The sequence below is a fragment of the Fukomys damarensis genome, unplaced genomic scaffold, assembly GCF_012274545.1.
Source record: "Fukomys damarensis isolate Sample0158 unplaced genomic scaffold, DMR_v1.0_HiC HiC_scaffold_28, whole genome shotgun sequence".
Lineage (NCBI taxonomy): Eukaryota > Metazoa > Chordata > Mammalia > Rodentia > Bathyergidae > Fukomys > Fukomys damarensis.
The window spans coordinates 47,588,749-47,602,827 of record NW_022900940.1 but is presented as its reverse complement, the minus strand read 5'-3'; the positions used below and the strand labels follow the sequence as shown (position 1 = coordinate 47,602,827).

At 51.2% G+C, this 14,079-nt stretch overlaps 1 protein-coding gene across 12 annotated transcripts in view; it reads left to right on the top strand.

Moving 5' to 3' along the window:
* Adamts9 (ADAM metallopeptidase with thrombospondin type 1 motif 9) overlaps positions 1-14,079 on the top strand; it is a 129,770-nt gene that overhangs the window by 19,946 nt on the left and 95,745 nt on the right. For 7 of the 12 annotated variants that reach the window (XM_010606562.3, XM_010606567.3, XM_033756894.1 and 4 more), the window contains exons 3-10: positions 1,528-1,817; positions 3,873-3,956; positions 4,052-4,167; positions 4,983-5,023; positions 5,104-5,242; positions 8,721-8,867; positions 9,933-10,074; positions 11,840-11,944. In XM_010606562.3, coding sequence (XP_010604864.1) covers positions 1,528-1,817; positions 3,873-3,956; positions 4,052-4,167; positions 4,983-5,023; positions 5,104-5,242; positions 8,721-8,867; positions 9,933-10,074; positions 11,840-11,944 — 1,064 coding nt within the window. The remainder of the gene's footprint in view (positions 1-1,527; positions 1,818-3,872; positions 3,957-4,051; positions 4,168-4,982; positions 5,024-5,103; positions 5,243-8,720; positions 8,868-9,932; positions 10,075-11,839; positions 11,945-14,079) is intronic. The other 5 variants (XM_010606564.3, XM_010606561.3, XM_010606560.3 and 2 more) reach the window with 4 other exon arrangements.

Genomic DNA, 14,079 nt, shown 5'->3' with positions numbered 1-14,079 from the left:
CCCCCCCCCCACTTTTTTTCAGACAGAGCCTCACTGTGTAGCCCAGGCTGGCCTCGGACTCACAGCAGTCCTCCCACGTCAGTCTCTCGAGGGCTGGGATTACAGGCTGTGCCCGGCCTAAAGTTGCCCAATTCTTGAGACCTATTTTCTGTATCTGGAAAATAGAAGTAATTTCCTCAGTAAGGAACATGGGAGATGATGTATATAAGGGACCCTGCTTTGATGCTTGGTTTATAGGAGATAAATTGATTAGCATCTATTCTGTATTCATCTGATTTAAACAGCAGTCTCGTTGCTCGTGATGTATTGCTGTGCGTGTATGAATATGCGTGACGGCGTAGAAGAGCCCACCAGGCTTCGCACGACTCGTGTAGTCTTTTCTTTTTGGTACCGGGGATTGAACTCGGGTCCTTCCACTTGAAAACTAGTCACGGATTCTGTGGTTAGATTATACCTGTCTGATAGTTTGGAGAGATTTCACTATTTTAATAATTACTAAAACATTCGAGTTGGGTAAAACATACATCTGGCCTAAGTTGATTGTGTTACAACTGGTTGTAATGGCCGAACGCTGGGTGGGCCCTTCCAGCAGGAAAGCATGGTCTCCAAGCTGTGTTCTGCACCTCCCTGCTTGGCCCCTCATGCATACCTCTGGACTGGTGGCTTTGGGTCTTTGCAGCACCTTGCTGGGCTGAGGAGCAACGTGACCTCTAGAGTTTGCTTTGTTCAGTGTGTGAGACATTTTATGCCCATTGTGTTTCATGTGGTAGGCGATGTGCACATTGCGTGCTGCTCTTAACAGTCGGTGTGACGACAGGCAGGTAACCTGGGACCCTCTCTAGCTGTGAAGAGAGGCCCAGGCCACTGCGGAAAATGCCGCTTCCCTGAGCTTCAGGCCCTCCTAGGGCGGCTGGGCCTGGCCACTCTGTGGGCAGAAGACAGTGCACAGCCAAGAGGCCTGGCAAGAGCCGGAAACGGCGAGGGGCCCAGCACACACCCGGCCCTGCCTGCTGCCTGCCTGTGCGCACCGCACCCTCTGACCCTCAGCTGAGCACTTACATGAGTTCGCTAACAGTTCAGGGGCATTGAACAGTAGGGGTTCTGTCCTTGTGTTTTAAGCATTATAGTGGTCAAATGAGGCAACAGCAAGTCTTGTAAGGTCTGTGCCGCATTCTGCTGTGTCATCCCCTGCTGCCTCCCTGCTCCCTCTCTGGCGTACACCACTGGGCATTGGTGGGAGTTGGGAAACAGCCCTGTTCTGCTGTCCAGAGGTCTGCCACTGTGCTGTCAGCCCTGCCGGTACCTAGAGTCAGGAACGCGAGCGAGACCACCTGCACCCAGCAGCCTTTTGTCACACAGGGAAGAGGTCATGTGCAGTTCCGTTCCAGTCCCTCCGTGTGCGGGAGGGCAGCTTCCCAGGGTCACCGGGAGGGGTTTGGACTGCAGCCCTGTGGTCACAGGCTTCTCCTACAAAATGTGACCATCATTCAACCCGACGCGTGCCGCATGCCATCTGCTTCGTTACAGAACACAGAAGCAGCCACGGGAGAGACAGGAGGAAAAGCAGCAGGAGGAAGTGGGGAGGGGCGAGCAGGCTGGCGGAGGACGTGGCGGCCCTGCAGCGTGGGTTGGCAGCCAAGTTGCCCGCCACTCTTGAGAACCAGACCGGCGCCCCGAGGGACCCGAGGACCCGCAGGAGGACCAAGCGCTTCTTGTCCTACCCCCGTTTTGTGGAGGTGATGGTGGTGGTGGACAACAAGATGGTCCTGTACCACGGGGCGAACCTTCAGCACTATGTTCTGACCTTGATGGCCATTGTAAGTACAGAGGAGGCCGCCACAGGAAGGGGCTCCCACGGTGCCTGGGGAGCCCTGGGGAAGGCTGGAGGGAACTTAGGACACTCACGGGCTGCCTTTCTATAACAACAGTGGTGGCCATCAATACTGAGTGGTTGCTCTGCGTTCTATATGGCATGGAAGTCGTTTCTCATTTAAAAGGCTTAATTCTACTAGGCTGGATTATTGACCCACCTTATAGATGGAAAAGAAGCCTGAGTCTGGAGGTGTTAGGGCGCTGGCCAGTGATCATGCGAGCGACACCTTCAGTGTGTCCCCTCCCAAGTCCTCGTGCGTGGGTTTGTGAACTTCCACAGCCAGTGCAGCTCTGCGGTCAGCCACAGCCCTGGGAGCTTTTGGATGCACCTTCTGTGCCATTCTCTGTAAGGCCTTGCAGGGAGGTGGAGGCAACTGTCGTTTGTACTTCCATACCAAAGTGAAAACACGGTAAATTTGCATGATTAGAAAGCCCAACAGAACCCAATGCTGCGGTATTGATTAAAAGCAATTATTTTCTATGCAGGTTCCCCAGTGACTTCCCAGAAGCAACCATTATTAAAACTTCGTGTTGCTTCTAACTAGCTCTGCCCTACAGAAATACATCGTTAATTTAAAATTTTCTAGCTGGTGTGTGTTTCAAAAAAAAAGTAACAAGAAACAGGCAAAATTAATTTTAAGAATATATTGTTTTATATCCAAATATTGTAATTTCAGAATTTCTTAATGAGAATTCCACAGGCTGAGACAGGAGGACGGAGAGTTCAGATACAACCTGGGCCATGTAGTGAGACACTTATCAAAGAAAACTGCATGAAGCACTTCACTCGTGTTTTTCATACCAAGTCTTCAAAGCCCAGGGATGCTCTGTGTGTTCGAGGCACGCCTGTCTCAGAGTGGGCTAGCCATGCTCTGAGTGCTTGACGGTGACATCGGGGGTGAGCGGCCCTGGACTGGGCAGCCCTAGGCGGCTCTCAGCGCGCTCACCCACAGGGTCCCATCTGTGGCCCCAGCCAGCCACAGGTCAGGAATGCGGGAGGGAGCGTCTTCTGCACCAGGCATTCTCAGATGCTTCCTTGCCCTTATTCTCCAGGCAGCACAGTGACAACTGTGCCATCGCCCGGGGATTCTTAGTGAGCTGGGGCTGTGGCAGGCGTGTGTGAATGCCATTTCCCTAGGCCACTCACCCTCGAGTGTGGTGTTCTCCGGAGTCTGAACCAGGCTGTGCGGTACAAACTGGCCGTCCCTTCCACACAGAGGGCCGTGCTCACACTGTAGATGGAGTGTTAGCGAGGGCTCCTGCCCGGCCCAGGCCTTGGTTCCGTGTGACCAGGAAGGCCAGGCTGGACAGGCCACGCTCTGTGTCCACACCGTGGTTCCTGTCATAGGAACCTTGATTACAGACGTGAGCTTTGGCCGCACAACCGAGGCCCAGTTTCCACTCTGCAGCTCAGCGCCACCTTACTCACCGGCTCTGAACCCCAGCCTCCTCTCCCATGACCGAGGCTGTGACAGACCTGGTTCAGGGTTTCCCTGTTGGGACTAACTACAGGTGCTTATGCAATTTTCAGCAAAGATCTAGTGCACAGCAATGCAGTATCAACAGCACAGAGCACACCCGAGGCAAGTTTCGCAGGCGTTGGGGTACAGGCAGGTGCAGCACAGATAACTGAGGATTTCAGCAGATGCAGTCAGGGTGAGGCTCTGTAGATCAGCAACCAGGACTTGCGTGAGTGGGGGGGTTGAGCATAATTAACATCTGGTGTTTTGGTACAGAGAGCATCTAAGTTGCCTTAGATGTGATTTCAAGGGAAAATCCCCTGGAATTTGAACTTGCTCAAGGTCGTTATGATCTAAAACTGCTATCTGTAGATTCTTCAGAGACTTTAAATAAATGTTTATTGAATGAAAGAAAATTCAGAACTACAAAATCATGTGTTGCATGAAAGGTGAAAAGAAATGGAGCCCAGCCTAAGAAGTGACTGCTTATTGCTTCCAGAGAGTTCACAATTAACTTTGAAAAATTTATCTTGGTTGCAGGTAGCCTCTCTCTATAAAGACCCCAGTATTGGAAATTTAATTAACATTGTTATTGTGAACTTAGTTGTGATTCATGATGAACAGGTAATAAGTTTTTTTTTTCTTCTACCTGTATACAAAATGTCATCTGGGATTGGTGTGGACAGCGGAAACCAACCCCGACTCTTCTGTGTGTTTAGGAAGGACCTCCCATATCTTTCAATGCCCAGACGACACTGAAAAACTTCTGCCAGTGGCAGCACTCGCAGAACTCCCCCGGGGGGATCCGGCACGACACTGCTGTGCTCATCACGAGGTACATGGGTTTCTGGTGCCAGGTCTCAGTGCCGGTCTAGATCCGTCCTATGTCTCCAAAGTCCCCGGGAGGGCAGGAAGGAGATCAGCCGGGCCGAAACCTGCTGACGCCAGGGAAGAAGAGCGCCAGGCTGGCCTGAATGTGAATGCCCTCCTCCAGCAGGGCACTGCCGTTGGCACCAAGGTGGTTGTTGCCACCCAGCTTCTGATCTGTGTTTCTGGCTTGCGTGATTGGGCCCAAGGCAGAAATAGGAGTTTTTGTTGTTTTTTTTTTTAATGTGAAATCTCAGTGTTTAAAGGTTCTCCTATCTGGAAAATGTTTCAAGCACTGTAACAGAGCAACAGAAGGGCTCTGGCCTATTTGTGCCACCCATGGTGGGCCGCTCTGATAATGGAGTCATAAATACGGTTGTCGTGGTCTTGGGGTATGCAGGGTCCTTGCATGTACGCCTTCCCGCTGAGCCACACCCAGCCCTCTACTTGCTCTTAAGTAAACTAAAGTGCAAAGCATTTAGCACCTTCTCAAGAGTATTTTCAGTCTTTATAAAAGTCCAATTGCTAATGTAAGGCATGGGAAAGTTCTGGTCAGAGAGGCTTTTGGTTTCTCTCTGGCTGCCCTGGCAACACAGACTTCTTAGCAAAGCTTTTAACCTGTAACTCAGTGCTTCCCGGACTTTTCTGTGTTGCGAAGCCCTGGCCTGGTTAGTTTGCTTCTGTGAGCCCGGGTGCTGTGGTGAATGTCTGGAAAACTGAGGTGTTTGCATGCACTGTGGTTCACGCCTGGTGCTGCAAGGCCTGAGACCGCTCTGTTTCCAGGCAGGACATCTGCAGAGCTCACGACAAGTGCGACACCTTAGGTGAGTTCCCTGCGCGTGTCCTCAGAGGCCAGAACAGTTTACTGAATGTTTCCATTACGAGCCACAATCGCTTTTTAAAGTAAATCCTTGTTGTTCTTACCCCCTTCTGATAGGTCTTGCTGAGCTGGGAACCATTTGTGATCCCTACAGGAGCTGCTCTATTAGTGAAGACAGTGGACTGAGTACAGCTTTTACAATTGCCCATGAACTGGGCCATGTGTGAGTTTCTGCTTCAGAATTTCATTCAATTCCAAGCAACCGAAAACTTCTGTTCCTTTTCGTCAGTAAGCATTTACTTGACTTTGGAGGGTATAAGATATTTCCCATGCTTCAGAATTTCATTCAATTCCAAGCAACCGAAAACTTCTGTTCCTTTTCGTCAGTAAGCATTTACTTGACTTTGGAGGGTATAAGATATTTCCCAAGCCATAGCAGAATTTGCAGAATGGGAAGCTTTGCATCTAACTGGAAGAAACGACTGTGACTTCGGAAAGCTGAGTAGATGTAGCGTGCCCTCTCGGGCATGGTTCACGTGCCTCTCTGCTAGTGTCGGACGCAAACAGCTTAATAGTCTTCCTGCCTGCTGGGAGCAGGAGGCATCAGGCCTTTCCACCTCCTTCCTCTGCAGCAGAGGGTTTATTGACTTGGAGAACTTCCCTGACTCAACATCTCTTCTAAGAGGGTCCCCCAGCACTGCCCTGGCCCATACAACTTTTACAGATCCAGGCTACAGCTAATCCAGGCACTGAGCACCTGGGAGAGTAACAGCTTCTGTGAAGGAGAAGAGCAATATGGTGGGGAGTCATTTCCTAGTTAAGGTCATTTAGTGACCATTAGGAAATGACCTTTCCCTTTGGCTCTTTAGGGACAGGGCAGTGAGGATATGAGGGCAATCCTTTAAATTTTTGTTAGAAATTGTGCAGATTGTTGAACTGTGTTGTTTTCTGTCTAAAATGAATCACACTCTGTATTTTTGAAATGATTTTCTCCAGAGATTCCATCAGTACAGTAGAGCCATACATCAATTTGTGTGTCAGACTTTATTGTGTGTCTTTTATTATTTATTTATTTATTGTGTGTCTGACTTTATTTAGAGCTAACATCTATTAGCCAAGCAGTTTTACTCACATAGTTTTGTAAGATACCTTATATGCAGGGTGCTGTGCTAGGCCTAGAGCAAGATGTGCTCGCACGCGCGCGCACACACACACACACACAGGCAGCTCCGAGTCAGTTCCATAAAAATGGGCATCCTTTAAATTAGTACCTTTTGGCTATATTTCAAGAGCTCACCTCTTTTCTTCCAGTGAAGCACTCTCAGGTGACCGACATGTACAGCATGAGTGTGGCTTTCAGGTAGGAGCTGTGCCAGCCCTGACCTGCTTCTCCAGTATCTCTGTCCCCAACCCCAGAGGCGTCTTCACGGGGTGCAGGGCTCCTCGAGGAGCACTGAGTGTGATCCCGACCCCTGAGCAACCCTGACCTTGATGAAACGGTCATACCCCTCTGTGGTTCAGTTCCTCATGTGCAGTGTAGGTCATGTACAGTCAGCCTGGGTGTTGGGGTGTGTCCCAGGACCCCATGGATACCAGCATCCTGAGTCACTCGGCTTTCGTGTGAAGAGGCATAGCAGCTGCGTAGCACTGGCGCACACCCTCCTGAGCACTTGAAATCTGCTCTTGGGCACCTGTAAGACATAGCCCAGGATAAATGCTGCACAAGAGTGGTCGCATCATACTGTTTAGAAAATGATAACAAGAAGGTGAGAGTCTGTACGTGGCAGTGGTTTCCATCTGCATTCAGTAGAAGAAGTGCATGTAGGGCCTTCGGGGACCACAGGCTGACCGTTACTATTCACTGGGTCAAGTAAGGAAGTGGATGAAATAAAGTATCCACCGCATTGAATGTACTTCCCAGTGCACTGTGCATGCTGAAAAGTCTTGTTTACTATTGTTTAATAAGTGTTCATCCAGGCTGGAGGTCTATAGCTCAGTGGCAGAGGTCTTGCCAAACGTGTATAAGGCCCTGGGTTCGTCCCCAGAGCAGTAATAATAATAATAACAATAATGCCTTCCTTACATGCTCAGTAAGCATCTATTATTTAGCCCCTGCAATAAGCAAATATGCCTCATGTGCGACAGAAAATGCATTTTCTTTATATAACAAAATAAACTGATTTTACCAAGTCATGCTGGAGTAGGGAATAAAGACCAGCCCTGAAGTTGGAATGCAGTGCTTATCTGGCATTCATTAGTATAAATACTGCAGTGAGCATACAGCCAGGAACTAGAAACCAGGACAGACTTTCTTTTAAGAAAATAGACTCTTGAGCATTTAAACTATTAATTAATAAGTGCAACCAAGAAAGATTGAGTTTTCCATCCCTATTGTCCAATTCAGGGACCTACATTCTTTTTTATTTTTTGGTACCAGGGATCAAACTCAGGACTTTGTGCTTATGAGGCAGGCACGGCACCACTGAGCTATATCCCTGGCCCTCGGGGCCTACATTCTCCTAGAGGAAAACACACACACACACACACACACACACACACATATGAGAAATTCAGATGTAGTCTTGATGACTTTTCCCTTTTCCCCCTCCCAGTTCTGGGTTTGAACCAGGATTTCCACACCAAGTTATATCCCTAGCCCTTTTGACTGATTGGTTGATGTCTTTTATTTCAAGACTGGGTCTTGCTAGGTCACTATGCCCAGGCTGGGCTGCCATGTGCCGTCTTCCTGCCTCAGCCTCACCAGGTGCTGGGATCACAGGTGTGCACTGTCACGCCCAGCTGGACCTTTCTCTTTCCCCTGAAGCAGCCACACCCCCCTGACTAACTCACTTGTCCCAGTCAGGATGAACTTGTGCAGGGACTGCTTCGGTGTGGCGAGTGGCAGCATCTTCCTGGAAGACAGGACGTGGAGGCGCCTCTGCTCTGTCACCGGATGGTCACCTGCCTGGGCAGAGCACTGACTGGGCCTCTGGGCTGAGGAAATGCTCGCGTTGTTTCTCTCCCACTTCCTCTGCCTGAGCCAAGAGTGGAGAGCATGTGTGCTAAGGCTGCTGCCACATTCCCTCAGCCTCAGGCTGCTGGCAGCCCTCACAGCCCTCTCCGCAGAGGTTAGGAAACTGGTCGGCAGGTGTTGGCCCACAGTGCGGAACTGGTTGCCATCCTGAGTTAAAGCAGCTGGATGGGCGGCTCTGGTTTCCATGGTCACACGCACCTGAGCTCTGGGCTGCCTCCGCGCAGATACCTTTGCTGTGTGGAGGGAGCCTGTTTAGAAAGATTTCTGGCTTTAGTGGTGGATGCTGACTGACTTTATATTCGTAACAGTATCTCACCTGGCCGAGTTCTTGACTATAAATTACCCTTGACAGATTATTAGGAATTCCAGCCACTGTATCCTAGCACCAACTACAGCCCGTTTAGTTTCTGCACTTCCGAAAAGTACGCTTAAACCAAAGCATGTCCCGGTGTGCGTTTTTCGATTTGTTAAAGGCGCTTCATATCACATTGAGTGAAAATTCTGTTGTGCTCTACACTCTCTGGAGTTGTCTTAGCTTTGCTCTGCTCACACGGTTGAGGTTCTTATCCAGCACAACAGCCAGTTGGCTTTTTCTCTTAGATGCATTTTGGAAGCAGTGGTATCACCCGGGCGTCCTTGACGTTCTCCTCACTTCTCGCGGCTTTAGGTTTAACATGCCTCACGACGACAGCAATAAATGCAGAGAAGAGGGCGTGAAGAGCACCCAGCACGTCATGGCGCCTACCCTGACCGTGGACACCAACCCCTGGCTGTGGTCAAAGTGTAGTCGGAAATACATCACTGAGTTTTTAGAGTAAGTCTGGAGCTTGCTTTGAGCACAAACCTCTAGAATCTGGCTGCAGGGCGTGAACTCGTGGTAGGGGAGAAAATGCAGAGTCAAGCATTCCTGTGGGGTTGTTCTTTTGTTGACATTCTTTGAAGGAGGGAAACTTTCATCTGTGTAGTCCCAGCCTCACCAGTGTTTAGAACTTTGCAGACTGAGCTCATGAAGAGGCTTGGAGCTCAGAAGGGATGTGGAAATGACGCTGGATTTGAGCAAAGCTTTGAAATTTGCTCAGTTTTGGAAAAGCAAGTGGGATCTGTGACGAAGACCACAAGTATTTGTGAACTTTTCCCTCAGCCGTTTTGTCTTGAGAAGGCCTGGGACCTGGGCTGGGCAGGAACCGTGGTGTTGTGGACTCAGGGATTTTAGCTTCCTCCTAGGCTGCTCAAAGATCCAATTATGCAATGCCCCTTTTCACAGATTTATTGTCCCCTCCAGATGCAGGAAAGGCTGAGTGATTGTCCCAAGTCACAGCCCCTGGGTGTCTATTTCCACAACCCTAGGGAGAGGGGTTTGTTAATCAGGACTTGCTGGGTGTGAATTTCTTAGGAGAGATGTTTGTAGAGGAGTGAGGGAGCTGGAGGGCTGCTGTTTTTCTTCTTAAGCAGGCGGTGCAAGGTGTTCTCTCCCTGGAGTCACTGGTTCGCTCACTAACTCATCCCTTCAGTGGACATTCAGTAAAATCAGTTGCAGTGGACCCAGCCCCAAGCTTAGATGGGAGAGACACAGTCCACATCCCTGGGAAGCTAACAGTCTTCTGGGGAAGAGGAAAGCAAAATAGGCGGTTGGCCCAAATGTGATCAGTGCCATGACAGAGGCGTATTTCCTGCTGGCTGTGTCATATACATAGAATGTGGTTTGATACAGTGTTCACCAGAAACGTAACTTTACCCTCTAGACTTACCGTTGGTTGGAGAGAATAAAGCAAAGCCCAGAAAGAAACCATCTTGGCTGCCATTAGATTGATGGGGGACCCTTGCACTGGTCGGGAGCCGTTGACAGCCCTTATTTTCTGCCTGTTTCTGCTTCCTACAGCACTGGCTATGGTGAATGTTTGCTTAATGAACCTGAATCCAGACCCTACTCTTTGCCTCCCCAACTGCCAGGCCTCTTTTACAGTGTGAATAAACAATGTGAATTCATATTTGGACCAGGAGCTGAGTTGTGCCCGTACATGGTAAGTATTTAGGGGTTGTTTCTGCCCCTGACTATTGATTCTGGGCTTCTTTTCCATGGTTTCCCATTAGGTCTTCTCTCTCGTACACACCAAGGAAGAGGTGAGGATGAGACAGGCTGTGGTGATCTCAGAAGTGCTCAGGACAGGAGGACACCGCACAGGGCCCACGTTTTGTTTCTCCACTCTGCCAGCCGCCCAGGGGAGGCGTGGCCTTTCCCTTGGTGACTGCAGCGCTCAGCCGCTGGTTCCGCTTGTCCTCTCCCACTTGTCTGAGTAACCCAGATGACAGGGACCACGCCAGTGAAGGGCCTGCGAGGAGCCCTCCCTGCTTGTCAAGGTCTTGCCCTGGAACTCCCAAAGATCGTCACTTCCAGGGTGCCCAGGGGGGTGGGCAGTGAGTTTCCGTGCAGGGCCACACGATGTGGTCAGGCCAGAGAGGAACAAAGCCAGGCACCTGTAGGGAGAGCCCAGGAGACTGCATGACAACCTGGAGTGCAGGGAGTCCAGAGAAAGGAGCGGTAGGAGTGGGAGGGGCTCTGTCCGTATAGCTCACTCCGTGTTACCCGTGGCAGCCCAGGGCACAGTCATGGGAATGGCCGGCACAGGGAAGGTCAGCCAAGCACTCGCACCTGCATGTAGCAGAACAGCTCGTAGCAGCTGGAAAATGGCCTACACCTCATGCTCTGAAGCTAAACAGCAGGATAGACAATTTACAGTATGTGCTCAGCTTTAAAGTGGGGGACACACTGGGGTATATATATATATATTTTTTTTTCTTCTCCCGTACTGGGGATCGAACTTGGGACCTTGCACTTACAAGGCAGGGAGTAGAACCACTTAGCTAAAGCCCTGGCCCTTTTAAAAATATTTTTTGAAGTAAGTTTTTATAACTTCTCAACTTTCCTATCATAAGCATGGTTTATTAAAATTATTAGGAAAAATTCAGAATCTTGTCAAAGTGTGCCTTAAATAAGTGAAAGCTATTGATTGGGATAAATCTAAGAGATGGGCCGTTTGGAGGGAGAAGGAAGTAAGCCGAGTGTTTCCTTTGTGTGAGCTCTGAGCAGAGGGGACCCACATTGCTGGGGGGTGTCATGTGTTTGTGCCAGGACACAGGGGTGAAAAGTCGTGAGCATTGCTCAGGACACAGCCAGCTCCAGGGAGACGGGAGTGGCAAGGGAACTGGGCGAACAGGCCTTCGGCTCACCTGTGAATTTCTTTTCCTTAGTGGGGCAGTGGGTACATGAGAATCCATTATACTTTTTTATACTCTTTTGGATGCCTGAAACATTTCACAGTATTCTGTCTCTTCTTTCCTTTGACTCCCTCCTAAAAACCTTAAAAGTAACTCATAATATGATCATGATATTACACGGCCGTAACAGAAAAAAAACACAAACACTACCTCTGAGGTCACGCCACTGCTAGCAAGAGTCAGAGCTCCTCACAACTTAGCTCGCAGCCCGTGCACATACCTCACGTCCCAGTGTGGTGCTGAGCCCCCGGCTCCTCCCGGGGGGCGTGCAGAAGACCCAGGCGCCGTGACTGTCTGTCTGTCTCAGGTGTGTGGTGCCCTTTACACGCCTCTGTCCCACCAGGCCAAGAGGCACAGCTGGAGCTGCTCTTTGTACTTTGTGAGGTTTTCTCCGTTTGTCGCGCCTCTCCCCAGCCTGCCTGCAGGTCATTGGCAGACTCTGAGCGTGATCTGCTTTGTTCCTGCTGACTTAATCTTATCGTCTCTTGCTTGTCATTCAACTGCATGGAGCAGGTGCAGTGTAGACGGCTGTGGTGCAACGTGAAGAGGAAGGACCGAGCCTGCCAGACACAGCACACGCCCTGGGCTGATGGGACGGAGTGTGAGCCCGGGAAGGCAAGTAGCACCCATCTATCCTGTCGTGGGGCGGAAATGTGCAGGCGAGGCCCACACCTCAGAGGCAGGGTGCTTCGGTCTGACTTGTGCGTGCTTTCTGAGGAGCGGGGCTTGGCGTTGACAGAGTTTGAACTCCCTGGGGCCCAGCGCTCACAGCGGAGGTGAGCCCCAGTTAAGCCCGGGCATGCGCCTCTCTCACTTAACTCCCCTGAAGTCGCTGTGTGCTTCAGGGTTTCTGTTTTCTTCTCTCTTGCTTTTGGCACTGGGCCACCATTACGCTGCAGGAGCAACTCTCAGGCAGAAGGCATAGGCGCAGGGAGCGCACGGTGCTCATCATTGCACTGTCGGAGCTTCCACACGCCCAGAGACGTCTGCACAGCCTGCTGAGCTGCTCAGAAAGGGCCCACTGATTTGTCCGTAACTCAGCTGTATGTGCGGTGTGTGTGGCCAGAGTCACGTGTCCCGCACACCTAGGGATAAGGTGACTGAGCCTGTTGCACCTGGCACCTGGCGCGCTTCTGCGGCAGTAGTGCTCTTAGTGCTGCTGCCACCATCATCATCCAGAAGATAGTTGTGAACTGCAGACATTGCCAGGCATGGTGGTGCACACCTGTAATCCCAGCACTCGGGAGGCTGAGGCAGGAGGATCACTGTGAGCTCCAGGCCAGCCTAGACTGATAGCAAGACCCTGTCTCAAAACAACAAACATTATTTTTAGATATCCATCCTGCTTTTAAGAAAAGAATCCATAGGGTTAAGGACATTCGGCCATTTGCCAGCAGAACAACCCCTGGACCACATTTCTGAGGCCTGTCCTCTTCCTAGAGTTTCTGCTCCTCTCTTCTTCCCACTGCCCATGCACTCAGTAGTAATTTGTTCACACACCAGCACCTTGTGCTCTGCTTTACCTCGTAGGGCTAATTGCTCTCCCTGTGTCTCCTTGGAAGGGTTCCTAAGAGGTGACAGTTTTATTCACTCTGCTTGATTTTATGGAGACCTGATTTTCCTGGGGTCCTGTGGGTTGGCTGGGTGGTGCTGCCTCAGCCTCCCTGCAGTGTTCGTTCTGTCCCCGCTGCAGCAGTCAGGGGCCTCGTCAGCTCAGAGCGCCTCAGTCTCTGCTGTCACACGGGACCTGTACTTCCCCCTCTCCGAGGAGTCCTGGCCGATCTGGTGAAGATGGCTTGGTGAGAGCGCACAGGCAGCTCCTAGCCCTCCATGGCCCTCCTGGAGCAGCTGAACAGAAACTACACAGGCAGAGCGGCTCTCAGGATGCTTAGAGTGTGGGTGGCCACAGGCACGCAGGTGTGTGCAAGACTCTGCTTCCCTGGTGCCCTGGCAGTCGCAGAGCCGTGGCTGTGACGCTCACTCGTGTACAGTGAAGACCTCAGGGCCCTTCTCGCACGGCTGCTCACGGTCGGTGGAGGTGCCAGTCAGCTGTCCCAGGGCCCAGGCCGGTCTGTGAGCTCCGCACTTGCTGGTATTCGCTGTGGTTCTGTCTCCCTGACGCCCACCCGTGGGGCCCTTTCCTGACACGTGGCATTGCTGGAAGACCACAGCAGAGACTTGGGAAGGTACCGCGATGCCGTATGTTGGGATTGTCACAAGCAGGCTGCCGGCCTCCGCCGCGGGCTTCCCAGCCACTTGGGAACAGGCAGCGTGGAGAGGTCGGCTGTCAGTACCCTGACCTTCCCGAGCCATGTGTGCACCTGAAGCAGAAGTGGAGCCCAGGGTGGGGCTCTCACAGCTTCCAGAGGAGAGGGGTGGGGAGAGGCTGTGAGCACCTCTCGGGTGCTCGTGTCCAGGCAGAGCAGGGGAGGCTGGGGACACAGGAGGCAGCTCTGCCAAGAGTGCGGTGGATGGTGTGCTTTGTCTCAGCAGAGTGAAAGGCCGGTAGCTTTACCAGCCTTAGCAGAGACATGGGTGGGTAGAAACATTCGGAGCAATAGTTGTGCACCTCACCAAGGCCCCGGAAGGTAGATATGGAAGTTCTTTGTGATTTTTTTATTTGGTGCTGAGTTCATAGGATTGGCGGTCTATGCCTTTTTCCATGTGAGAGCAAATTCTGGCTCTCTTTGCTGCTGGGCTTCTCTCTCTCCCCCAGCCCTGTCCCTCCTTCTCCCCCTCCCCCCTCCCTC